This window comes from Pimephales promelas, chromosome 23, assembly GCF_988280905.1.
Source record: "Pimephales promelas chromosome 23, fPimPro1.hap1.1, whole genome shotgun sequence".
Classification (NCBI taxonomy): Eukaryota; Metazoa; Chordata; class Actinopteri; order Cypriniformes; family Leuciscidae; genus Pimephales; species Pimephales promelas.
In genome coordinates, this window is record NC_142791.1 from 1575719 (window position 1) to 1602542 (window position 26824).

Sequence of the window (26824 nt, forward strand, 5' to 3'; positions counted from 1 at the left end):
CTCTCAAACCGGTCCGGTGAGTCCGAAAGTCATGTCGGGGGGAAGGAGAGAAAGCCCGGACCGGTTTGTCAGGCTCTGGCCCCGGCGGAGTAGCCTATATAACCGACTACAGAAACTCGCCGGGCACAATCATGTTTCATCTCATCATCGCCGCTGCTCTCGTCGCAGCTCTTTATTTCTTTTTGGTGGATACGTTGTTTAAGAAGTCCAAATGTAAAGGAACCGCTGATATGACGGGGAAAACGGTCGTTATTACAGGTGAGGTTTGAGATCAGTGTTCTCATATTGTGGTAAACCTGTGGAAAATGCCGCGTTTGTCGTCTTTACGTTGACGATCTCTTTTAAATGTGACCTGATACCCTGGAAAAAAATATTTTCGTACTAAAGTAAGTTTGCCTATTTTCGTCTTGTTTTCCCAATTCAAATATCTACACATTCTTTAATCAAGAACGTAACGTTACACGTTTACTTGAGAAGCAGAATGACTGATTTTTTAGTCAGGTTTATCTTGAATAGGTGAGTTTATGCTTAACTTTAGTTAATGGTATAGGCCTAGTTCACTTTGAAATTAACTTTTGATATGTTTTAGCTTACCTAGTTCACTTTGAAATTAATTTTTGTTTTATATGTTTTAGCTTACCTCAAGGGCATCCAAGATGTAGGTGTATTTGTTTCCACAGCATTTTCAATCTTGACATTTTTTGGTCAAACCGTTGTTGTCTGTTAGTCATATAATGCGGGTCTATGGGGATCTCCTAAAAGAGCATGCACAGAGAAGTCCAATTAAACATGATTTAATGACTCGTAAATTTAAGTAACGTTACACACTGATGGTCTAAGATACGAAATGAGCGGTTTGTGTGAGAAAACGAACAGTATTTATATAGTTTTTACCTCTTGTTAACAGCCGTCGAACTGATCTGAATCAGATGTTCAACTGAACGAACGTCTCCAACGTTGCGCCGGAAGTGATCTCTCGCGCGTCTACTTCAAGCATTGTTTACACGGAGATTTCGGAAGTTTTACCTTTCACTAAACATATTTAGATAAGTCGATTTCGCTATATCTAAATATGTTTAGTGAATGGTAAAACAAATCTCCGTGTAAACAATGCGTGATGTGGACGCGCGAGAGATCACTTCCGGCGTAACTTTAGAGACGGTTCAGTTGGGTTCAGATGAACATCTGATTCAGATCAGTTCGACGGCTGTTAACAAGAGGTAAAAATATCACAAATTAATTTCAAAGTTTACTATCCCTTTAAAACAATTAAAATATATATGTAGGCGATGTATTTTGCTGTGAACCTATGTTTTGGTTTCGGTAATGAGAGAGCTGTTTGTTTCAGGCGGGAACACAGGTATAGGTAAAGCCACAGCTCTGGATCTGGCTGGTCGTGGAGCAAGAGTAATTCTAGCCTGCAGAAACCAGAAGAAAGCTGAGGCAGCTATAAATGACATCAAGAAGGTGAGGACCATCACTTAAGACCACTGATTCAACAGTTTTGAGAATTTATTAACCCATATTTGTTGTTCAGGACACAGGAAGCAATGATATACTGTTCATGAAGCTTGATCTTGGAAGCCTCAAATCTGTGCGAGCATTTGCTGAGACCTTCCTCAAATCTGAGTCGAGACTGGATGTGCTCATCAATAATGCAGGTAAGCCCAGTTTCAATACGTTCAAAATTGGGGGAACCAAAGGTAAAAGTTTGGCCACTTATCTGAATATTAGGGGAAACATGGCATTGCAATCAAAGGCTTTTTCTGTTCAGGTCTGGTTGCAGATGGTCTAACTGAGGACGGTTTTGGCATAGAGTTTGGAGTCAACCATCTTGGACATTTCCTGCTCACATGTCTTCTGCTGGACCGTTTGAAGGAGAGTCCTGCTGCTAGGGTCATCACTCTATCCTCCATGGCCCATCGCTGGGGCAATATTGATTTTGATTCTCTCATCGCCACCAAAGACCTGGGGTCAGGGAGATACAGCTGGCAGTTCTTCCAGGCCTACTGCAACAGCAAACTCTGCAACGTCCTGTTCACCCACGAGCTGGCCAAGAGAATGAAGGGCACAAATGTCACCTGCTACAGTGTTCATCCAGGTAAAAATCATACTTGATATGTATAGTTTGGTCAAATGAATGTTCTGGCCTTATTTACCCACCAAAACCTGCATTCATTTGTACATTTCTGTGTACATCATGTGAATTCCACTGAGAAGTCACACAGGTTTGGAATGACGTATTACATCTGCCATGTTGTTATTGCCACATAACCTAGCAGAGTCAGTAGAGTCATTTCATTGTTATTCACAACTGGTTTCATGGGCTGTGTTCGAAATCACCCCCTATGCCTTCATTCACTATTCCCCACATCAATCCACTAATATAGTACACTTGAAGGAGTAAATGAAAACGAGTGAGTGAATTCGGAGGGCTTTTGCATAGTTTTGAAAAGATTCCTATTGAAGTATCAATAAACCTTAATTAAACAATTTAATAAATCAAGTAAAAAGGAATTTATACCTGTGTGATATTACACTGTGGCCACATTGGACCAGCGGTTTGGAAAATGCATGGATGAATAATTCAGCTGCAGGCGCCGTATTCTGGTCAGACGCTGGATTTCATTCGACACGACCCTCACAGTGCATTATGGGTATTCTTTAGCAGTTGAGCATATATCAGTTGTACACTAGTTATAGCAGTGCATTGCAGGATTGAATGAGTGCACTCGATAATGTCCACTATGGTTACGGGCACCATTTTTTGGGGTATAGGGGGTGATTTCGGACACAGCCATGGAAGCAGTGGGTCACCCTGGTACTTTTCGCCGTTTGAATTCGTCATACTGTTTTGTCGTACTGTTTTTTTGCATAATATATAGTATGGATTGGAAGTAGGCATATTTAAATACAGCGAAATCGTGCATACGCTCTTATTTGTTTTATAAGTGTAAGTGCGTTTACAACCAACTGGAGACACTTAAATGCAAAATCACATATTTCCGTTGTCACTTTATAAGTCTGTAGGCAAGATTTTAGAAATGCAATAAATGACTCTACTAAAATACTGATTTTATTGAATACATATTGCAACTGAGAAGTCTGAAATTTAAACCACATGCAGATTTAGGGTAAGTTTACACACGACAACGATGCACTAAAAACTGAAACGTTTTTCTTTTGAGTTTTTCACATACATACGACAACTTTCTTAAAACGATCCCGTTTGCAAAGATTCGCGAAAACTAAACAAAAAATGCTGTATTCTGCTGCCAGGCCAGTAGTTGGCGATGTCACTTTATAAAGAAACTCTACACCTGAACACATGATATGCATGCGCATGACGTCACCATTGTTGTTTTTTTCACAAATTCGTGTTTTTGAGACAAAAATGGTATCGTTTAAAAAAAAATTGCACCCAAAACGACGTTGTCGTGCGAATGAATGGCCAGAACGCATGAAAAGATTTCTCTTAAAGGTTTAAAGGGGAGCATGACCAAAAAAAGTTTGAGATCCAATGGGACTGGGTTAAACAAACGCTTAATATTGCATGATCCCTTCTGTAGGTGTTGTGAAGACCGAGCTCTCCCGGCATGTGAGTCTCTGGCAGAAAGTCTTCATCGAGCCGGTGGCTAGACTGCTGTTCCTGGACCCAAACACCGGAGCCCAAACAACTCTTCATTGTGCCGTTCAGGAAGGAATTGAGCATTTCAGTGGACGTTATTTCTCATGCTGCGCTGTGGAGGAAGTCAGTCCCAAAGCCAAAGACGATGCGGTGGCCAAAAAGCTTTGGGAAGTCAGTGAACGACTGAGCGGCCTTTCATAAAGCCGCAGAAACTGTTTTATTTCTGGTGGATGGAGACGTCTGTGAGATAAAAAGACGAGTATGAAGTGACGAAACTGATTGTGGCATTTTCGTGTTTATGGACGCACGATTATTTACAAGGTTTACAGTGTTTTATATTTGTATGTTGACATTAAATGCTGTATGCTAGGGTGAGGTTTTTTTTTAATGTAACGGAATAACCTTTATCCTGGTTGTTTTTTTACTGTATGAAATTATATTTGATAAGAAAAATATACTATATTGTTCATGTTTGTTTGATTTTGATTTTTCTTAACGCACGTCGGTCATCGTAATCGGCCTCGCGCCCTTTCTCCCGCGGCCCTCACTCGTCCCGCTCGCCACAGGAAACATAATGAACGGCGACTGTAGAACGCAAAAGCCCAATCCCAGGCATTTTGGGTGATCTCAAACACATTTTCGTGGGAGACTCATCACTAGTAGCCTAGACTTGTTGTTTAACGACTGCGCTCTGTTACCGGTAGGCGTGGCCTCCTAGGGCAGCGAAGCAAGTGCATTCTGGGAGTTGTTGTCTTTCATCCACATAAGCCAAAAATACATTTTCTGGCTTTTCTCAGTCTAGAAAGCTCCAAATTCAAAAATAATTTCACATTTCTTCTACATAAATGACCCATTTTAAATACACATTCATCTTTCCAGAGGTGGAATGACCCTTTAAATGGATTCTCATTGCATTTTTTTACTTTAAGGCAATTTCCACCTCACCATAGGCTGTCATCTTTCATGTCAAATTCTTACATTTTAGAAGAGAAAACAGAATCTGCATCAGAACAGAATGGCGGCATTTAGATGCAGCGAGAATGCAATTGTCATTCACTTGTCCAGGTAAAAAAGTTGCTTGTGTGGGGGGGAAAAAATGGCTTGAAAATATTATTTATTCTGAAGCAATGTTCTCATTAGTGTTAAGTCAGCTTTTATGTATATTTAAATCTGCATTTTGTCCTATCTGCACCTTTAAAGGGCATTTCCCTCCCTAATTTTATTAAATGTATGCTTCATCTTACATTTCAAATTCCTAAATTTGATCAATAAATGTAATTAATAAGACACTATAGGGCTGATCAAATTAAATACTTTACACTGAAAAAATACAGCTACATTAAATAAAGTTATTAGATTGTTTTACATATTTTTGAATATACAAATAAGAAGTGTTGGAAAGAATGAGACTTGTAAACATCACACTTAAACCACCAGTAGGTGGCGGCAGGCGACCTAGTCAATGAGTCATTCATTTAAACGATTCATTCAAACGACTGGTTCATTCAAGATGATTTTTTTATGAATGGGTCTTTGAATCTTTGACTCGATTCATTCAAAACACTGAATCATTTAGTAATGAAAACAGGGTTGAGATTGTACTTAATGAAGAGTCTGGCGCAGAAAAAAAGTCTGTTTACATCATTTACACATTACAAAATGTTTATAAAATGTCGATGCATTACTATTTGTTTCCCCTTTTAAAATTCCACAGAAGAAATCGTCAAACAGGTTTGGAAGAAGCTTAATAAATGACGCCAAAAGTTTAATTTTTGGGTGAACTCTCTCTTTTAACTTGAACGCACCAAAACTAAAATGCATAAGTCTCACGGCATCTCCACATGTCTCTTATAAAGAAAGACAATGACAACAAAAATAAAACAAAATACTGCAATGCATTATAAACTACCCCTAAAGTGCTCAGGTTGTTTAGCTTCCTGGAATTTACAATAGCTAAAAATATCTCAATATTCATTCAAACAATGGCTGACAGACCAGACAAGTAAAATACTGACAAAGTTGAAGCTAAAACTGTAATATGCCCCTAAAAGTATTTAGCCCTAAATATGTTTATGGACAGAATCATACACATAAATTCAACACTATAATTGCCACTTTTCCCTTTAAAGTCTCTTTGTAGCTCTAGTAAAGCCCTGCGTGTTTGAAATTGCCCTAAAAAACTGACGGACCACGTTAAAAAATGGTCAGCTTGTGCTTCCATATCTTCATTTAACAGTTCCTGAATGTCCACCCTGCACGGGATCAACGTCACATGGTGCATTCAAGCATGGTAACGTCGATCTTGTAAAATGTGCTCACACCAGTGTGATCTCTACCTCTTCTCTCTTCTGCACCTGACCCTGGGCCTGCTGCTTGGGCGGAGGAGGAGCAGCTCGTACCTGCAGATCACAAAAATACCCGTCAGATTTCACACACACTCGCCCGTCACTGGCGTGTGGCTTTAGGGGTGCAGATCTCACAGGTCTCAGGGTGCCGGTGCCGGGCCCGCCCTCTCCTGGGGATCTGGGTGACGGGGTGTGGGCGTGGCCTGTGGAGGAGACACACACAGACGACTGGGATTCGGATATTTCCCAAAAGCCAACAGAACAATGGCCTCAGCAGTCTTGTTTTAGTATCACTGAGATACTGTTGTAGTTTTTATGAATATTTTATTTTAGTTTTCCCTTTTTAAATTTTAGTAAAAGGTTTAGTAATCGAGTGTGTAAATGAGTGTTTGTTTTTAAATATCTGTAATTATTGAATTTTATTTCAGTTTTAGTTACTTTAGTACATCAAATTAAACTATAATGAACATTGCTTTAGTAACTAGCTGAAATAAAGTAAGTTTAAGCTTTTATATTTTACTTTACATCAGTTAATGTTTATTTTATTTCAAGAAACTATTTTGTTTAATGATTTTAGTATAATAATAATAATCCTGGGCCTCAGTTTTGCTACTGTTAACTAAAACAAACTTTTTAGAAATCATTTTATCATAACTTTTTTTTTTAATTAAAACATAAATATTAGAAGAAAAACACATTTTTAATTATCTAATTAAAAATTAAAAATGTGACCTTGGCAGCTAACTGAACTAAATAAAAGATTGACCACTAAAATAACCAAAACAAACAAAAGAAAAACAAAAGCACATAAATTACTAAAATTAAAAATTAAACAATATATTAATAATATAAGAAAAGATACTAAAATATAAATGTATTAATAATAGTATTTATATAATATTATACTATAATATTATATAAATAATACTAAAATAACACTGGTAGGCCTACTTAAAAAAATTCATTCAGTGATATATATTTTTTTGTTTTTCTATAAAAAAAACTATTATAAATATATATATATATATATATATATATATATATATATATATATATATATATATATATATATATATATAAATGCGTATGTCAGTCGCAAATATAATAAAATAAAAGAATGTATTTTTTGTTCAACATTTTTGAGACAAACAATCCGGTTGTGAGATTGAACGTCACTAAAACGGTTAACAGTCGTGTGTTTGCTATAAGGCTTTAGGGTCTGCCGGGGTGCTTTGTGTCTTACTGTGGCTGGAGATTTTGGGGGGTTCTGGGGTTTGACAGCCATTTAAAGGGAGTGTGCCGGTCAAAGATGGAAGTGAGATGGACTCTGGACTGCTACAGGATGAAGACGCAGCCGGTTGATCCAGAACTGACAGAGACACCTGGTGGTGAGAAACAGCTATTACAAAACAAATTCAACATGGGCTTACTATGAACATGAACAGAAACTATTTCAATGAGGCCTGTGTTTCCCAGTAGCATTTGTATAAACCTGGACGTTCATGCTCTTGTGTGTTTGTGCACCCTCGGGTCCGCATAGATCCTCCACTAACACTGCGGGAAAGACGCCCACTGCGCCGTTGAACTCGCCCTCCCAGAACCCATCATCTTCCTGGTTGTGTTTGCTGAGAATGCAAATAACAGCTCCCTCGGGGAAGGACAACTCGTCCTCAGTCTGAGCCTCATAGGCATACAGAGCCCTGGCTAGATTTACGGCTGTGCAAAAGAGGGCAGAAAATGTTTGTTGAAATGGTCTACTAGCAAGTAAAGGTTTAATATTAATACTTTACTTGTATTATGGCAGATATAATGCTACCGCTGGCGGGACTGTTGGGGCTGCTCTGGGTGAGTGTCTCGATTTCTGGCTCTTGCTCTGCAGAAGTGCTGGAGGTGTGTGATTGGGCGTCAATGCTGGAGAGAGACTGGATCATGCTCAGGAGAGAGTTGGAGGTCGGAAGCTGCAGGTATTTCTCCGGCACGTATCCCACCAGTCCTGTTTGGTTCCTTGCCTAAAAAAAAAAAAAATGATGCCACTTACTCTGGCTCCAAGCCCTCGATATATAACAATATATAATTAATAATAAAAATATATGCCTTTATATTCTAAGGAAGGGCAAGGCAATACTGATGTTGTTGAGTGTGTGTGTACCTTGACCCAGTCCTCCATGTCTCCATCATCAATAAGCTCCAGTATTTCTTGTTCCTGGATGGTGAGCTCATCAGGCTGGCATGCCTGTGGAAGAAAAGCACAGGAAATGACATCACAAATTAGAGCCAGGCCGATACCGATACAATTATTTTTTGGTTTTAAAATACGATATTCAGATATATCGGCCGATATTTATTTATTTATTTTTTTACTTCAGAAACGCGCAACAGAACATGAACCGATTTCCCTAACATTAGTTATTTGTAGTTATTTATGAGTTTTAACTAAAATAATATGATAATGCATTTTAAAAAGAAACTTGTTTCTTTTATTGTCACAACAGAACAGACTGATGATAGTGGCGTTAGCTAGCTTTGTGGTTAGCTAGTCTATGATGAGCCATAATTTAGCAATGGATAACGTCATACTGCAAATTGTAAAACATACATTTTCAATATAACAGACCAAGGAGAGATGATACGTCTCATTGCTATAACTGTCAGAAATACTTCAGTCACATTGTCAAAAGTTAAAAGGACAGTCAGTCAACTACACTGTAACAACGTAACGTAACGTAACTATTACTAGCTAATTTCGCTTCACCTCTCGGCTTATTTAACTGCAGCAAAACTGGACATGATAGTCACAAATGTTGTCATGCTTATTTGAGTTAAGAGAACTGATGGGGATGATCTTTTAATTGTTATTCAAGCAATGTATGTCTCATGACCAACTCAACGAGTGTAGAGTGCCCTCTGGTGGACAAACTATACAACTCCAACACTCATGAGATGGTTCAAGCGTGTTTCGTCCGTTTTTATTTTATTTGTGAAATATTGATTTATCGGCCATTATAACTGCAGATACCGATTGTTTGGAAAATGCCTAATATCGGTCTGCCGATATATCGGTCTGGCTCTATCACAAATGCATGAACATAACCCTGAAATCCTGGGGAATGCCAGGCTCGCGCCAGACGAGGTGTGTACCTGATACGAGTACAGCACAGAGCAGGTGAGAGGATAGTTCCTGTGAGTGCTGGAGGGACTGGAACTGCTGTCGTCCAACGTCTCTGTGTCCTCATCATCCTCTCTGTCCAAATCTGCAGAGTGCTGAAGACATATGTTGTAAAGCATGATTATTAGGGTCTACGTGAATCGGGCTTTAACTGCGAGCGAATGAGACTTACAGAGAATGAAGCATCGTGGGCATTGAGGGCCGCCCATCTCTCGTTCTCCAGCTCCTCCGACACTTGGTTCATGGCACTCTTCAGCCAGACGTCTACAGCTACACCCACGTCTCTGAGGAGGTTCAGACGCACCTCTGCCTTCAGTTTCACCGTCTACAGGAAGAGTGGACTCATTATCTACCCACTTCCTGTTCTATTACATATTACTTATGCTCAACTATTACAACTCTTGCTACAATAAATGGTACTGTTTCATACCATTGACCAAATGTGCAGCTTCTTTTAATAACCAAAATAACAGTAGCAACCAGTGTGCCAATATTTTCAACGTCTCAATAACCTCTCGTCTCGACTAAGTCGCAACTGCGAGATATAAAGTCGCAATAATGAGAAATAAAGTCGCAATTCTGAGAAAAACGACAGAATTATTGAATTATATTATTTTTCATTTTTTTCTTTTTTTTCACAATTGCGACTTTACATCTCGCAATTCTGACTTTATGACACATAATTGTAAGTTTATATCTCGAAATTCTGACATCTTTTCTCAGAATTGTGATATAAACTCACAATTGCCAGTTATCAGGCCAATTCTAAGGGGAAAAAATAGTTTATATCTCACAATTCTGACTTTACTGTATAACATGCAATTGCAACTATTTCTCGCAATTCTGACTTTATTACATGCAAATGTGACTTTATATCACACAATTCTGACTTTATGTCTTGCAATTCTGAGAAGTAAACTTTTGCGAAATGTAACCTCGCAATTGTGAGAGAAAAAAAGTCAGAATTGTGAGATAAAAAGTCGCAATTACCTTTTTTATTTTTCATTCTGTGGCGGAAACAAGCTTCCATACTGATGATCTGGAGTTATACTGAACAAACACAAGCAAACCAACTCTTCACCTCTGATTTCCGAATGCATTCTCTTGCATCGTCCATTTTCAGTTCCAGCTCGTTGTTATTCTGGTCCTGTTGGTGTGACTCTTCATACTCCGACAGTGTCTAATGAAAAAAATCTTACTGTACATTGTTGCAATGTTGTAATGCCTAAATTCACTTGCAGCACAATTGGTATTGTTTTTATTTTACATTTATTGAAAGAAAATTTAATTATTTAGTTTTTATTGTTTTTATTTATACAAAACATTTTTATATATTATTATTTTAGAATATTTGATTGAACATTGTTGTTATTTTTGACTTATTTAGACTAAATATACTTAATATTTTTTTTATTTATTTTTAGTACGTTTGGTTACTGTTTTATTTTTATTTAGACAAAATTTAGACAGATTTTAGCATAAATAATTATATTAATTTTAATTAAAAAAAATTTACTCATTTGTATTTATTTTAAAATTGGCCATTTAGATGATCGAATAATTTACTTTATTAATTTATTTTCATAAAATATATTAATAATGTTTTATATTTATTTTAATATCTGACACTTTTTAGTGCAACCCTAAATATATAAATGAAACAAGTATACATAAATTGTAGAAATAAATACATAAATAGACAAATACAAAATAAATAAATCAAAATCCTATTGTTTCAGTGACCCCTCACCCGCTGCGTGAGAATGATGTTCTTGTGTTCTCTGGCCACACGTGTGGCCCATTTCCGTGCTTCCTTATTCAGACTGTGTTCTTCAGCCGTGCCACTCTCCTTCAACAGTTCCCTGACCTGAAGAGAGAAAGAGAGTGTTTTCTGCACATGAAACCTTGATAACGTCTCAGTGCACGCGTGTACACTTAAATCACAGCATAACTTGGAACAACATCAATCTCCAAAATCAGATGAACAAATATTTCCTAAGCGAGACTGTGTAAATATTGACAGACTAAATGTTCAAGCTCTTGAAGAATGATCCTGTTCACCAGAAACGAAATATCACGACAAAATCCTCACAAAAAGCATGCAATCGTGGATCAGCATGCAAATGCTCATATTTATAAATAAATAAAATAATTTCTAAATAATTCCCATTATTTTTTATGTAAATAAAATAAATGCATTTGTACTTTTTCTTTTTCATTTATTTTTTTTTAATATTAGGAACAGGGGAATGGGGGGTGTTTGTTAAGGGTGCAAGAGGTAGGGCAGGTTCACTTCTCAATGCCCTCTTTTCACAGACCTCGCTCCTTCCTGCCCTCACTGACGCCCAGCTTTCCCTGATCTTTCCGCCCCACCAGCGCTCAGGGCTGCATCTCTAATGTTTTCTTTAGGAACAGACTAATGCTTGTTCGACTTGCAAACAAAAAGAGGGTTAGCGAACAAACGGACCACTATGCTGTGGTGGTGAGGGGCGAGATGACGTGCGGGCGGGCAGCAGGGGGCGCTGTTGCACATCTGAAAAACAGCTGCGCACTCATTGGTGGAACACATTCGGCCTCATTACAGCACTTCTCCTCTTTGTAATGTACAATATTACAAATGAAATGGATATCATTATTTTGAACAGTGTTATTAAATTATAAGTGTTTTTAGCTATTAACTTTAAGTGAGTGTCAGATATAAACATATCTTTCGCCTATTATTTAGTTGAATGCAACTTACCGAATCATTTTCACAGGGCTGGTACTGGAAGGGGGCGGCTTTTTGAAACACTAGGTTGTCCTGAATGAAAATCTGTTGGTGGATATCCTGTGTCACCTACACACAGGGACAATTAAACTAATGTACACTAAAGTCAAAATGTCACATTAATAAGAATATCACTGTTGACAGAGGAGGAACAACAGACCAGAACAGGTAATTCATGATCAGTGTGTGTGTGTTGCTGTAACCTGATGCTAGCTAGAGACATTAAACCTGACTCTCAAAACTGAATGGAAACACTGTGAGAATCATCGAATTACAACAACACAAGACCACAAAAGACCTAATGACACATACCGAAGGCAGTCACACTGTTGAAAATGAACTGATTTTATCCAAATTACACATTTATAATAATTAACAATCATTCTGTATTTCTAATCTCAATATATATCTTTAAAAAAAAAGGCATTTCATTCTAACATAACCAGAGCCGGACAGTATCGGAGTACATTTACTTGAGTACTGTACTTAAGGACAATTTGGAGGGATCTGTACTTTACTCAAGTATCATTTTTGGGGAGTACTCATGACTTTAATCAAGTACATTTGAGGGGGAAATATTGTACTCTTTACATTTCTATCCATAACCGTGAGTACCCATAACTACATCAAAAAAAAGGGAAAAAAAAGGAAAAAATAAAAATCTAAGATAAGAGATGAAACCATGGACGAATCAATGGATGAAGACGCAGCCGGTCCATCCCGGGAATGTCGCCACACAATTTCAATTTTCAGAATTTTCTTAAATGTTAAATAAAGCAAGATGGTAAAAAGATAAAAATGACTTGATTTTCCTTTCAATTCCTTTTACATTCTCTAACGTATTAACATTTTTCATAACTCCATGTAGGACGTTTTTTGTCCATAAATGTAAGGACTGTGGCAGTTGTAATGCAGTACTCTTGATACTCAAGTACTTTTAAAAACAAGTACTACTTATCTGACTGTAGTACTTTTACTTGTACTAGGGGTATCTGTACTTTTACTCAGGTAATGAAGCTGTGTACTCTGTCCGCTTCTGAACATAAAGATCTCATTAACCACTGCAAACTCAGTAAAGCAGGTGTATTTTCCTCTTTAAGGTCAGCTTTAAATGCTCGAGCTGGGATTTGATCCAATAACCCTCCAGAGGAAGATCATATTACCTACTCTACATTCGGCCACTGTGCTTCATGTGTGCTTTTCAGTACCAGTATATATGAAAAATCTTGTGACTATTCACTCTAATTGCTAGTTCAGGTTTGGCTGAAGGCTACAGTTTGTCCGGTCAGAACAATGATGTCTCACTCAGGATATATTCCAAATCGTTGTTTTATTAAATGTGCATAGATGTGTGGTTCTGTGAACACAAAATACAGATATAAATATGTATAAACGTATATAAAACACAACCAGTATAAATGAACTTATATGTTAAAATACTGACGAATAGCGGTGAAATAACAATAATCTCTATGATAATATACTTAAAAAGGTGAGAACAGATGTGTGTGCGCTAATGCTGTACACGAGCCGTGCACGAGCTGTGCATGCGAGCATGACTACTGCTGCACATGCGGTCGAACCGAGATGTAAACAACAGAGCGCATGTTCGCGACTTGAGATAGAATCATGCATTCGAGATAACGGAATCAATATAACTATTATAAGAATGACATCAATATACATGGATGCTAATAATGTCACAGCAGTGAAATATAACTAAGTAAACAACTTTAACCACAGATGTAAACACAGATACAGGCGAATTAGCGATTACTGAGAATGTTCAACAATTATCTGATTACTTACAGTGTGATGCACGCACACGCACAATCAGTAAAACTCCTCCGATTTGGCTAATACTCTGTATCTCACTCTAAACTATATACACTTATTCAGCCGATCTACTTTTCCCTTCATTACCCGTCAACTCTCTTCACCGTCACTTCGCGAACTCCGGTGGAAAGTTTTGGAATAGTCCATTTCTCACTGAATGACAGGGGTGACTGGGAGAGTCCATGTGCCAAAGGGGAGCACTTTCTACAGCCGCCCCCAAATTCACAGTGTGAATTTGTCAACTTTAAGTGACTGCTACATTAAGTTCAAGGCTAGTCAGGTAGAGAGGGCAGACAAATAATTTTGGCTACAGGTCGGGTGTAAGTCTTGCCGTTAACCTGTATTTCCACAGATCTGACTCTCTTGTCCAACCCAGGAAAGACCTGAACAATTTTCCCTACAGGCCAAAGAGCGCGGGGCAGTTGTTGGTCCACTATCATGACTGTGTCACCGACCTGCAGATCCGTTTCTTCAGTTTTCCATTTCTGTCTGATTTGGAGGTTGGGTAGGTAGTGTCGAATAAAGTGCCTCCAAAAGTGGTCAGCCAAGAGCTGGCTATGTCTCCATCTCTTACGGCTCAGGAGTTCAGAGTCTTGGTATACCACTTGCGGTAATGAGGCATCTCGCCGCCCCATCAACAAGATGTTTGGGGTTACTGGATCTGGATCCGCGATGTCTGAAGAAGTGTAGCCAATGGGTTTGGAGTTGAGGATTCCTTCTATTTCTATGAAGACAGTTCTCAGCACTTCTTCTGTGACCGTCTGGCTGCCAATGGTGACATTAAGTGCAGCCTTCAAAGAACGAATTTCTCTCTCCCAACATCCACCGAAATGGGGTGAACTGGGTGGATTGAAGATGAATCTTATTTGTTGGCTAGCGAGTTGGGCTTGAAGCTCAGGATGAAGGGCAATGAATGACTCTTTCAGTTCCCTTTCTCCTCCTTTAAAGTTGGTACCTTGGTCGGACAGGAGCTCGAAAGGTTTACCACGCCTGGAGATGAATCGCCTTAAAGCCATCAAGAAGGAATCTGTGTCAATGCTGGTGAGTATGTCTATGTGAACTGCACGGGAAGTCATGCATTTGAAGATGATTCCCCATCTTTTTTCATTCCTGCGTCCCACCTTTATAGTGTAAGGTCCAAAGCAGTCCACACCTGTTGAATAGAAGACAGGTTGATGGATCCTCAATCTCGCAGGTGGGAGGTCTGCCATTTTTGGTGGATGTGGTTGTCTTCTCCATCTCTGACACTCTGGACATTGTCGCTGATGGTTTCTGACTGCAGCCCGTCCCCGTATCACCCAGTATTTCCTCCGAAGTTCAGCAAACACCCTATCTGGTCCTGGGTGATGTAGCCGATCATCATAGTCCTTGATTACTAGTTTGGTAGTTGGGTGAGATGAGTCGAGGACAATAGGATGTATTGTATCTTCCTCTAACTGGCTGATCTGACGCAGACGACCACCAACGCGTATGAGTTTAGTGTCCTCATCAAATTCCGGGGCTAGGCACAGCAATCGACTATTTTTTGGCAAGGATTTACCTGCCCTGAGGAAGGACAGTTCGTCTGGAAATGAGTCAGTTTGGCTCTGCTGGAGTATTGCAAGTTCTGCCTCTTTGTAGTCATCTGCTGTTGGGATATCGGTGGCCGCCCCGTTGGCATACTGAATGTAAGCCTTCAGTAACTCTGGAAGTGTATGGTATTTCTGTGGATCGGGAGTAGGTGGAGTGGTGGTTGATAGGCCAATGAAGATTGGCTTTCTCAATTCACTATCCTGATCAGTGGTTGTAAATGGTGGCATCTCCGGCCAATGTTCAATTGTCTGTCTGAGGAATGTTGGCCCCTTATTCCATCTGCTTTCCTGGCCTATGTCACACAGCAGTTTTCCCTTTGTGATGTCATCGGCAGGGTTCTCCTTTGATGGCACGTATCTCCAGTTATCAGACTCCGTGAGTTCTTGGATTTCTGCCACTCTGGTGCCTACGAACACTTTAAAACGACATGAGTGTGACAGCAACCAGGTAAGGACAGTTGTGGAGTCAGACCACAGTGTAACACTGTGGATGGGCAAAGTTAACTCTGTCCTCAGAACTTTTGCGAGTTGTGCACCGGTGAGTGCTGCGCATAACTCCAACCTTGGAATAGTTTGCTGCTTTTTAGGGGCTACCCGAGATCTACTGGTTACAAAGGCTACTTCCACTCTACCTTCCAGGTTTTCAGTTCGCAAGTAGGCCACGGAACCGTAGGCTTGCTCTGAAGCGTCACAGAAAATGTGAATCTGCCTCATGCTGGTAGGTTGATCCAGTTCTTTACTGCAGTAAGCCCTCGGCAAAACAATGTGCTGTAAACCATCCAGTTCACTTTCCCATGCTTTCCACAAGTTCAACAGATTCTCAGGCAGACGGGGATCATCCCACTCTCTTTTCTTGTCCCATAACTTCTGTACGATCACCTTGGCACGTGTTGTGAATGGCACAATATAGCCTATGGGGTCATACTGACTAGCAAGGATGTGATATATGCTCCGCATAGTTGGAAGTGGGTGGTCTGTCCGCCGCTGCTTATAAGAGAGAGTGTCTGATGAGCAATTCCAGTGTAACCCAAGAGTTGACTCTTGTGCATCTTGGTGACCCTCGCTGAGCCACTGAATGCTGCTTTGAGATCGAGCATCAACTGGCAGGTGACTGATGACCGATGGATCATTGCTAGCCCACTGTCTTAGATCAAAGCCCCCGGAACTTAAGAGACTGCGTAGTTTGTCTACCAGACCTTTAGCTGTCTCAGAGGAGGTGAAGCTCTGAAGGCAGTTGTCAACATAGAAAGATTTCTCTACTGAGAACTGTGTATCTTCAGACTCACTGTGATCCAGGACGTGCTTTTGTAACGCATATGTTGCGCAGCAAGGACTGCACGTTGTTCCGAATGGAAGTACTTGCCATTCATACACGTCTGGTACCTTGTCTCTCTGAAGATTTCTCCAAATGAATCTAAGTAGTGGTTTGTCCTCAGGCAAAAGGCGTACCTGGTGGAACATCCCACGAATGTCACTACTAATGGCGATGGAATGTTCTCTGAATCGCAGAAGAACTGACAGGAGAGAAGGGCTGAGTGGTGGGCCAGGGAGCAAATACTCGTTCAGGTTGTGTCCTTGGTAAGCAGACGAACAGTTGAAGACAACCCTTTTCTTTCCATTATGCTCCACCAAATGATGTGGAATGTACCAGCTCTCTTTGGAACAGTCCACCTGCTCAGGAGTGAGTTTCGTGATGTACCCAGCTTGCTGTAACCTGACCATCTCCTCTTGGTAGGCTGCCGCTTGATCAGGATTCTTGTTCAGTCGATTCTCTATTCCCCTTAATTGTGGCAGGACAGCTTCTTTGGGAGCATGTAGACATGGCATATGTTTGGCACGTAAAAGAGGGGTCGCGTAGCGCTGGATTCTGTCAACCTCTACTCTCACGATTTTGTCCTGGAGAAGTTGAATGGACTCTTTGTCTTGTCGAGACCTTGTCAGTACCTTCTCGTTTTGATACGGAAGAATGTCCATTTTCCACAGTTTCTCCACATTTGCATAAATGTCATTAGTGGGCCGTAAGCTGGTGAAAAGACATTGCTGGGGGGAAAGTCTGCTGGTTAGTTCTTGCGCTGGGCCTTGTAGTGTCCATCCTAGGCGTGTTCTCACAGCCGCAGGGCCACCAGGTGGACCCAGTCTGACTGGTTCTATGGGTGTGATGAGGTGAGGGCAGTCAGAACCAATGAGAACTACTGGTTTCACTTTGTGAAGGTGCTGTAGTGGAAGGCCTGCAAGATGCTTGTACTTCTTCTGGAGTACCTTGATGGGATGAGTGTGCTCTGCTAAATCCAAGCTCTTGGCTGTGAATGCGCTACGTATCATGAAAGCCTTCCGAGGGTTAGCCACTGAAGACACAGTGAAGGTCACAGCCGCCCCGTGAAGAGTCTGTGTATCTTGCCTGACTGTACGGAGAACTAAGTCCTCTGGCTGACCCTTCAGATTCAACTTCTGCGCAGCTTCATGCAGGATGATGGTCCGCTCTGACCCATCATCGAGGATTGCATATGCCTCCATGGATTTGTTGCCATTTTGGAGTAGAACTTTAGCCACCTTCAGCAGAATTTTGTTATCACAGGTTGGACGATCTAAATACAAGACTGCACTGGCTGGAACTGATTCTTCTGTGGCTCTGCTCTGGTCATTTACATCATGTAAGGCCAGCAAGTGCTTTCTGTTACAAGATGGACAGAGGGCTTTCAGTGTACAATTGGCAGCATGATGACCACGCCCACAGCGCCAACATCTATTCTGGCCTTTGATCCAATTCACCTTCTGCTCTTTGTTGAGTAACTTAAAGTTCTCACAGCCGCTCAGGAAATGTCTGTTGTTGTCGCAGTATGGACAGTAAACATTTACCCCTTCTCTCTTAGCAGCAATTGGTTTGGGTGGATAAACTGGTGATGCTGGGTTGGCCTTTGGTTTCTCTGTACCAAAGAGGATAGTAGTGGGTTTGCGGGGCTGTCTAGAGTCTCTCCTCAGCTCTCTCCTCGGCACTGTAGGAACTCTAGGCTGGCTGGTATAATCAGTTTGGTCATCCTGAACTTGTAGCTCGTACTCAAGCCAGTCTGCAAAGTCCAATAATGTGGGGATAGTGACATGAAGAGGATGTGTGTACCTCTTGAAACTGGACCTGAGATCATGTGGCAGTTTGCTCATCAGTCTCGACACGTGGGATCCACACTCCAACTCTACATTGCCTTTCTGACCCAGCTGTTCCAACATACTGACCAGGGAACGCACTTGGAGTCCGAACATGCGAAAAGTTTTCACATCTCCACTTCGAATGTTTGGTCCATCCATCAGTTCTGCAATGCGTTGTAAGGCTAGCTGATGTGGTTGGCCATACATTTTATTGAGGGCTCTCATGGTATTTGTGAAAGGAAAGTTTGAGTTACTGTATGAGTCTGCCACAAGTAGGGCTTCCTCCAACTTAAGATGGTCAGTGAGGATCTGATACTTGAATCGCTCGGTTGCATCCTCAGGCAAAATGTTCTCCAATGCTATTCTCAGTCGAGAGAACTCCCTAGGATCAGGGGATGTTAGGAAGGGAATGGTTGGAGCAGGGCCTCTGTACATTTTCTCTTGCATTGATGAAGGCTGATAAAACTCTTGTCTGTGGCCTGAATGCGGAGGCATACTGTCATGTGCTGTGGTGTCGAACTCTGACTGATAAGCTGGAATGTGTTGGGAGGAACGAGAGTACATGGGTTGAGGTGGGTCACTGTAACGTATTTGTGATGGTACTCTATCATGCATTGAGGAAGAAATGTCCATGTTTCTGAACTTCTCAGCTAATCCAATGCGTTCATCTATTGTAGCTGTGCACCGTTCCCTCGTGGCCGTAGGCGGTGTTGGGGGGTTTGTCCGTGGGGCTGGAGTAGGACGGAACCGTTGTGGAGTCTCAGGGCTCACCACAGGAGAAAAGGGACCTGGAGATAGCACTGGCAAAGTCACTGGCCTTGAGGGGGCTCTCCTTTCTGCCTTAAGACTCTGAAGTTCGTGATGTAACAAAGCATTCTGTTGCCGCATCTCCTGTAATGCTGAAATAATCTCTGGAAGCTGGCTGGTTTGTAGCCGCAAGTCAGCATTCTCGCGTTTCATCACCTGCAGCATGGATGTAAGCTCTACTTCCTCTTCTCCTCGCCCATAGAATCTTTCACTTTGCCATTCATCTCTCAGTGTCCAATCCTCATGATCTAACTCTTGACTGACAGGAGAAGTCGATCGTGTCTGTGCTGGTGACGGGACTCTGCTATGGCTAAAGTCTGGGAATGGCTGTCGATGTGACAATGGCGCACCAAGCTCATAATCCACTAAATGAGTCGGTGGGTTGATCTTTCTTCGTGGACGCACGACAGGCACTTCTCTCTCGGGTTGAGACATCTCTGTAGCAATTCACTTATCCGGCTCGAAGGACCATGAAAAATCTTGTGACTATTCACTCTAATTGCTAGTTCAGGTTTGGCTGAAGGCTACAGTTTGTCCGGTCAGAACAATGATGTCTCACTCAGGATATATTCCAAATCGTTGTTTTATTAAATGTGCATAGATGTGTGGTTCTGTGAACACAAAATACAGATATAAATATGTATAAACGTATATAAAACACAACCAGTATAAATGAACTTATATGTTAAAATACTGACGAATAGCGGTGAAATAACAATAATCTCTATGATAATATACTTAAAAAGGTGAGAACAGATGTGTGTGCGCTAATGCTGTACACGAGCCGTGCACGAGCTGTGCATGCGAGCATGACTACTGCTGCACATGCGGTCGAACCGAGATGTAAACAACAGAGCGCATGTTCGCGACTTGAGATAGAATCATGCATTCGAGATAACGGAATCAATATAACTATTATAAGAATGACATCAATATACATGGATGCTAATAATGTCACAGCAGTGAAATATAACTAAGTAAACAACTTTAACCACAGATGTAAACACAGATACAGGCGAATTAGCGATTACTGAGAATGTTCAACAATTATCTGATTACTTACAGTGTGATGCACGCACACGCACAATCAGTAAAACTCCTCCGATTTGGCTAATACTCTGTATCTCACTCTAAACTATATACACTTATTCAGCCGATCTACTTTTCCCTTCATTACCCGTCAACTCTCTTCACCGTCACTTCGCGAACTCCGGTGGAAAGTTTTGGAATAGTCCATTTCTCACTGAATGACAGGGGTGACTGGGAGAGTCCATGTGCCAAAGGGGAGCACTTTCTACAATATACTCAAATGTGTGTGTGTGTGTGTGTGTAACTCACCCCACTGGACGTCTCCAGCAGGCACTGGAAAGTGTCCTGAATGCTTTGAGACGTCTCAAGCTCCGTCTGACACAGTGAAATGAGAAAACTCTGTACGTGATCGCAGAAACTGCCATCTAGAACCTGGACTCAGACACAAGGAACAATAGTTTTACTTTCAGCTGAATTTTAGGTTTTGATATATATATATATATATATCGTGTGTGTGTGTGTGAAAAACCTGGTTTCTCAACCAAATATTAAGGTCTGCTTATATCAAATGCTTGTCAATGCAAATGAATTACTTAAAAATCATACAATGTGATTTTCTGGATTTTTGTTTTAGATTGCGTCACTCACAGTTGAAGAGTGATGATAAAAATTACAGACTTCTACATGCTTTGGGATTAAAATATCCCCACATCATCACACACCTTCCACCACACCTAGAGATTGGCATGGGGTACTTTCCATAAGGTCATCTTTCAATGCAAATCAAACCAGCTATTAGGCTAACTGAAGTAAAACATGCCAATCCCTAGGTGTGGTGAATGGTGTGTGATGATGTGGGGATATTTTAATCCCAAAGGCCAAGGGAACTTTATCAGGATCCATATTATCCTGGATCCATGAAATAACTGGCTTTTAAAAATAAAAATCTGCCTGACTCTATGGGAATTTAACATAGGGGTGTCCTGACTTACTGTATGCACCCTGTATTTTAAGGAAAAACATTTATTTATTTATGATACATTATTCATTCACAAAGAAAATTTGTGTCCTTAAAGGTTGGAGTTTTCCTCATTTTTCTAATTAAGGCATTAAGATCAATATCCAAAAGATGATTTTTTATTCCTCTTTTTAGGCAACTTTAGCATGGGTGTCCAAACTTATTCACATCACTGTATATATATATATACATAATGAAAAACACACAAAAGATTATGCTAAATAAAAAATGAATAGGCCAAAAACCTCACCGTGATGCAGTTGATCAGATCTGTCTCATAATAGCGGTCCTGATGAGCGTTAGTGGCCGACAGCGTGAGCAAGTAATCATTCCTTGCTTGCGTGGCTTTGCTCTTCCATTCGTTCTTCTTTGCTTTCAGCTGAAATCAACAGGAAATGTTCCTATGTACACTTGACTCTCAGTCACCATGATTTATTAGGACATTTTACAACATAACTTATGATGTAAATGTAATCCATATGTAAAAATAGGACAAAAGAGCATGCACTATTAGATAACCAATATAGACTAGAGCCCGACCGATAAAGGATTTTGAAGGCCGATAACCGATACAAATATTTTTGGGTTTTAAAATCCGATATGCCGATATATCGGCCGATATTTTTATATATATATCTATATATATATTTTTTTTTTTTTTTTTTTCAGAAACGCGCAACAAAACATAAACAGATTTCCCTAACATAGTTATTTGTAGTTATTTATGAGTCTTAACTAAAATAATATGATAAAGCATTTTAAAAGAAACTTGTTTCTTTTATTGTCACAACTGAACAGAGGAACATCAAAAGTTCTGATAAATAAAATAATAATTAGTCCCTACATTGCCTTATAAGCTACCTTATAATTACAATGTCAGGTTAGCTAGTCTATGATGAGCCATAATTTAGCAATAGATAACGTCATACTGCAAATTGTAAAACATACATTTTCAATATAACAGGCCAAGGAGAGATGATTGAAGCATGTTTTGTCCGTAATTATTTTATTTTTTAAATATTCATTTATCGGCCATTATAACTGCCGATACCGATAGTTTGGAAAATGCCTAATATCGGTCTGCCGATATATCGGTCTGGCTCTAATATAGACCACTACTGATACACTGCAAATCCCTAGATTACCTTCACACTTGCCCTCTTCAAACTGGAGCGAGACTGAAACAGGCTGAGCTTTGACCTTGTGTTGCATGAGCCAACAGGAAGAAGGGGAAAAAACAGAGGAAAAGAAGCAAAGGTGAGAAAAACAGCCAAAAATGATGAATCTTCATTTAAAACTGAAACACACGATAACCCTATGCCCGGTTCTGTAGAGAGCTGATGTCTCTTCCTTCACATGTGACAGGTCAGCGAACGTACTTGGCCTCCATATCAGCTTTCTCTCTCACGGTCTGCGCTGTTTGTTCCGCCTCCTGGTAGGCCTTCCTGCTCTTTTCCAGATCTCTGATGGTGACCTGCAGATCGGCCTGAGCTCTCGCCAGATGTTCGCAACACTGAGAGGACAGACGAATAAACACTTTCAAAAGTTTAGTGCAGTGTATCTGTTAAAGGAGTAGTTCACTTTTAAAACAACTTTTGTTGATGTCCATGACGTGAAAAGAAATTGAAAACATTCCAGGATTTTTCTCCATATAATGGACTTCAATGGGAACCAAACAATTTAAGGTCCAAATGAGAGTTTCAGTGCAGCTTCAAAGGGCTTTAAACGACACCAGACGATAAATAAGGGTCTGATCAAGCGAAACGATCGGCTGTTTTAAAAAAAATTACAAAGTTTAAGTTTTATAAGCTCAAATGCTCGCCTTGCTCTGTTCTGTGATGCGCATTCGTGACTCTCCTGTTCGAACTTGTTTATCAAAATGAACAAATCTTTTCCCGAGTCGACTCGTTCATTTTGTTCATTGATTGAACCAAATGACGCAAAAAAAAGATTTGTTCATTTTGATGAACAGGAGAGTCACGAACGCGCATCACAGAACAGAGCAAGACGAGCATTTGAGCTTATAAAACTTAAACTTTCTTATGTTTTTTTTTAAATGACAGATCGTTTCACTTGATAAGACCCTTATTCATCGTCTGAAATAGTTTAAAGCCCTTTGAACAGTTTGCAGTTTGCACTGAAACTGTCTTTTGGACCTTGAACCGTTTGGTCCCCAATGAAGTCCATTATATATTGAGAAAAACCCTGGAATGTTTTCATCAAAAACCTTAATTTCTTTTCGACTGAAGAAAGAAAGACATGGACATCTTGGATGGCATGGGGGTGAGTAAATTATCAGCAAAAGCTTTTTTAAAGTGAACAACTCCTTTAATGCATTTACCCTCTTCAGCTGCAGGTCCTTCTGCGCTCTGAACGTCTTCACAGGATCTGAGATCTGGCTCCTATAGTTCTCACATCCGTTGATACGAGACTGGCTCACTTTCGCCACACCCTCCAAGTAAGACCTCCATACGGCCCAAACATTTCTGTACGCATGTTCACAGACATCTGTTTAATGATGAAGACAGACGGATAATGCAATCTGATTGGAAAGATCTCTCGTTTTACCCTGAGTCTCTCAGCTCCTCTGATGGGGCTCCAATCCACTCTCGCTTCAAGTACTGCGAGGCAAGCTTTTGCAGAGCCTAAAAGTCAAGGAACATTTATTTATATAGCACTTCATGCAATATTGATTCTTTCAAGGCAGCTTCACTGTAACACACAAGAAAAAAAAATAAGAAAGTTCTTAGTTTGCACTGAAACTCTCATTTGGACCTTGAACCGTTTGGTTCCCATTGAAGTCCATTATATGGAGAAAGTCCTGGAATGTTTTCATCAAAAACCTTAATTTCTTTTCGAACTGAAGAAAGAAAGACGTGGATGTCTTGGATGACATGGGGGTGAGTAAATTATCAGCAAAAGCTTTTTTAAAGTGAACTACTCCTTTAAAACGCAGAGGATTCGCTTCCTGGCCCTCAGACCACAAGCTGGCACTGCCAGCCTGATCCTGTGAGCTGCCAGTCCAGTCAGGAAGAGACCCTGAGGAAGAGAGAGACTCCTGTGTTCATGAGCCAATCAGCACGCAGCAGCCCTGCAGGTGCACAAGCTTCAGAACCAACAGTAAAGAATCTCACTCACACACACACACACACACACACACACACACACAGACAGACAGACAGCTGCGCTCCCATTCACCAAATGATCACACAGATCTTATAGTATCATGATGAAAATGATCGACATGTCACGCTGTAAATATAATCATCTGTTTATCCACTATACACTACAGTTTAAAAGTTTAGGGTTGGTAATATTTTCATGTTTTTGAAAGAACTCAACTTATGCTGACTAAAAATGAGGTAAAAACTGTGAAATAGTATTACAGTTTATTACTACAATCTTTTAGATATCATTCTAATATGATAATTTGATGCTCAAAAAACATTTATTATTATTATCAATGTTGAAAACAGTTGTGCTGCTTAATATTTATTGTGGAAACAGTGATACATTTTTTTCAGGATTATTTGATAAATAGAAAATTAAATTAAAAATAAAATATAAAAAAAATAAATCTTATACATGTATTTATTGTCACGTTCAATCAATTTAATACTTCCTTGGTGAATTAAACTATTAAAATATTACAAACCCCAAACTTGTGAATTGTACTGTAAGTGGTATAATTTGTATATAGGAAGTCAAAGCTTTTTTTTAACTTAAATTTTGTGGTTTAAGGGAATAAAAGGGAAAAATGACATCCTGATGTACATCCAAAATATATGAAATCATACTCATAAAGTGAGATAAAGTTGATCTGTGTAGATCTTCTCAGCAATGTAACAGAAAGACAAGAAGAGCAGATTCGAACCAGAACGCATCTGGTAAAAACACGCGCACCTGCAAATCGTTAACAAACACAGTTTTTTCCACTGAGTCACGAAATGTGCTTCTCTACAAAAACAAATTCACACATAAAACGTCAGTGCTAGTTTACATCAGAGGCAGACACAGACTTAGCTGAATTAGATTTTATAATATATATATATTTTTAATCTCAACACAAATCAACATACATTATCAAAACTAAACGTAATATAAATGATGAACTCATATAATTGAACATGGTGGCCACAACTTACCTGTGAGTAATCTTTCTCTATTAGTGCTTTCTTCTGGCTGTAAGTCCTGAGGATGACACACACACTCAGTCAAACAGTTCAGCACTATACCACCAACAAATAGACAGAAAATGGATTGATAGACATATCCATAGCAATGTAAAAGGTTAATGAAAGGTGAATCACCTCAGATCCTCCAGGAAGTCCAAGTCGGTCTGGTGTTTGAGCTGGAGTCTGTTCAGCTGCTCAGTGTGAGTGTGTTTCACCTCTTGTGTGACTTTAACCTGCAACACACACAATGACAACCTCTGGAGAAGCAACACTCTATCTATCTATTGATCTATGTATCTATCTATCTGTCTGTCTGACTATCATCTATCTATCTATCATCTGTCTGTCTGTAAATCTACTATAAATATGTCTATCTATCTATCTATCTGTCAGGCTATCATCTATCTATCAATCTATCTGTCTGTCTGTCTATCTATTTATTATCTGTCGATCTATGTCTGTCTGTCTATCTATCAATCTGTCTATCTATTTATTATCTATCTATCTTCTGTCTCTCTATCTATCTATCTATCTATCTATCTATCTATCTATCTATCTATCTATCTATCTATCTATCTATCTATCTATCTATCTATCTATCTGCTAATTTGTTCATTAATACGGACATGACAACAACAACAACTCGTATCAATTAAAGAACAGTTCGACTCACCTTTCTTGGAGGAGGTTGCATGTCTGGATCTGGATATAGAAGGATAAAACTGTTGGAAATTCACCCTCGAAAACCAAACACATCTGCTGGACGGAGCAATGCAGTGCCGAATATTCAATTTAAATGTAAGACAGAAAGAAAAAAAGAGCAGTGAAATGCTTCTAGACCCCTCCGTTGAACCGCTCACATAAAAACACAGCTGAGAAATGAAGTAAACTCTGAGAGAACTTCAGTCAGTGGAGCAGCGGGAAGAACAGCGGCCTCCAGTGACCGGACATAATAATAAAACATGTAAAACGGCAATTATGTTTATGTGTGTATGTGCTGTTTTGTGTTTATGAATGTTCACATTTAATGCAGGCTATGCATACTCATCTTAATCTTACTTTTGGACTAACAGACTAACCTTAAACCTAAAATGCACCTTAATGTAGTTTCAGCTTCATATGTTGTTGGTGAGATGAGGCCATCTAGTGGTGGGAGTATGTAAAACTCAAATTCAATATCCTAAAAAACTAGTGTTTTTTTGTTTAATAAATAAATAAATAACAATATTATTAATATAGTTGTTATTATCAAAATAACTCTAGTAAATATTATTTATAATTTTTTTAATGATTTATTTTAAAATTAGCCTACAGTTTTTCTGTCGCTTTGGGCGCATTTCT

The 26824-nt window shown here is 39.7% G+C and overlaps 3 protein-coding genes across 5 annotated transcripts; 1 reads left to right on the top strand and 2 right to left on the bottom strand.

Moving 5' to 3' along the window:
- The first annotated feature begins 111 nt into the window (after window positions 1-111).
- Window positions 112-4097, top strand: dhrs13a.2 (dehydrogenase/reductase 13a, tandem duplicate 2). The gene is made up of 5 exons (XM_039677481.2): window positions 112-258; window positions 1349-1467; window positions 1538-1661; window positions 1775-2101; window positions 3570-4097. The coding sequence occupies exons 1-5, from the start codon at window positions 132-134 to the stop codon at window positions 3827-3829; spliced, it is 957 nt and encodes a 318-aa protein (XP_039533415.2). The 5' UTR covers window positions 112-131; the 3' UTR covers window positions 3830-4097.
- Window positions 4098-4832: 735 nt separating this feature from the next.
- On the bottom strand, window positions 4833-26376 carry LOC120482828 (F-BAR and double SH3 domains protein 2). The gene is made up of 20 exons (XM_039677482.2): window positions 26157-26376; window positions 25619-25716; window positions 25454-25499; window positions 23877-23953; window positions 23650-23794; window positions 22688-22821; window positions 22454-22508; window positions 21559-21687; window positions 20600-20722; window positions 11880-11975; window positions 10890-11006; window positions 10221-10319; window positions 9312-9464; window positions 9112-9234; window positions 8123-8206; window positions 7790-7982; window positions 7466-7689; window positions 7217-7355; window positions 6109-6176; window positions 4833-6027 (listed from the first exon to the last, which is right to left on the bottom strand). Exons 1-20 carry the CDS (start codon window positions 26175-26177, stop codon window positions 5944-5946), a joined length of 2208 nt encoding a protein of 735 aa, XP_039533416.2. The 5' UTR covers window positions 26178-26376; the 3' UTR covers window positions 4833-5943.
- Window positions 13129-20554, bottom strand: LOC148969362 (uncharacterized). Of its 3 annotated transcripts, XR_016149654.1 has the most exons (3): window positions 20325-20554; window positions 13716-19872; window positions 13129-13263 (listed from the first exon to the last, which is right to left on the bottom strand). XR_016149654.1 is itself a non-coding variant. In XM_089126536.1 (2 exons), exon 2 carries the CDS (start codon window positions 19694-19696, stop codon window positions 14015-14017), a length of 5682 nt encoding a protein of 1893 aa, XP_088982662.1. In that variant the 5' UTR covers window positions 19697-19872; window positions 20325-20554; the 3' UTR covers window positions 13129-14014. The 3 variants fall into 3 exon arrangements, 1 of the variants encoding a protein (XP_088982662.1); XR_016149655.1 differs by having other exon boundaries at window positions 13716-20554; XM_089126536.1 differs by having other exon boundaries at window positions 13129-19872.
- Window positions 26377-26824: the final 448 nt, after the last annotated feature.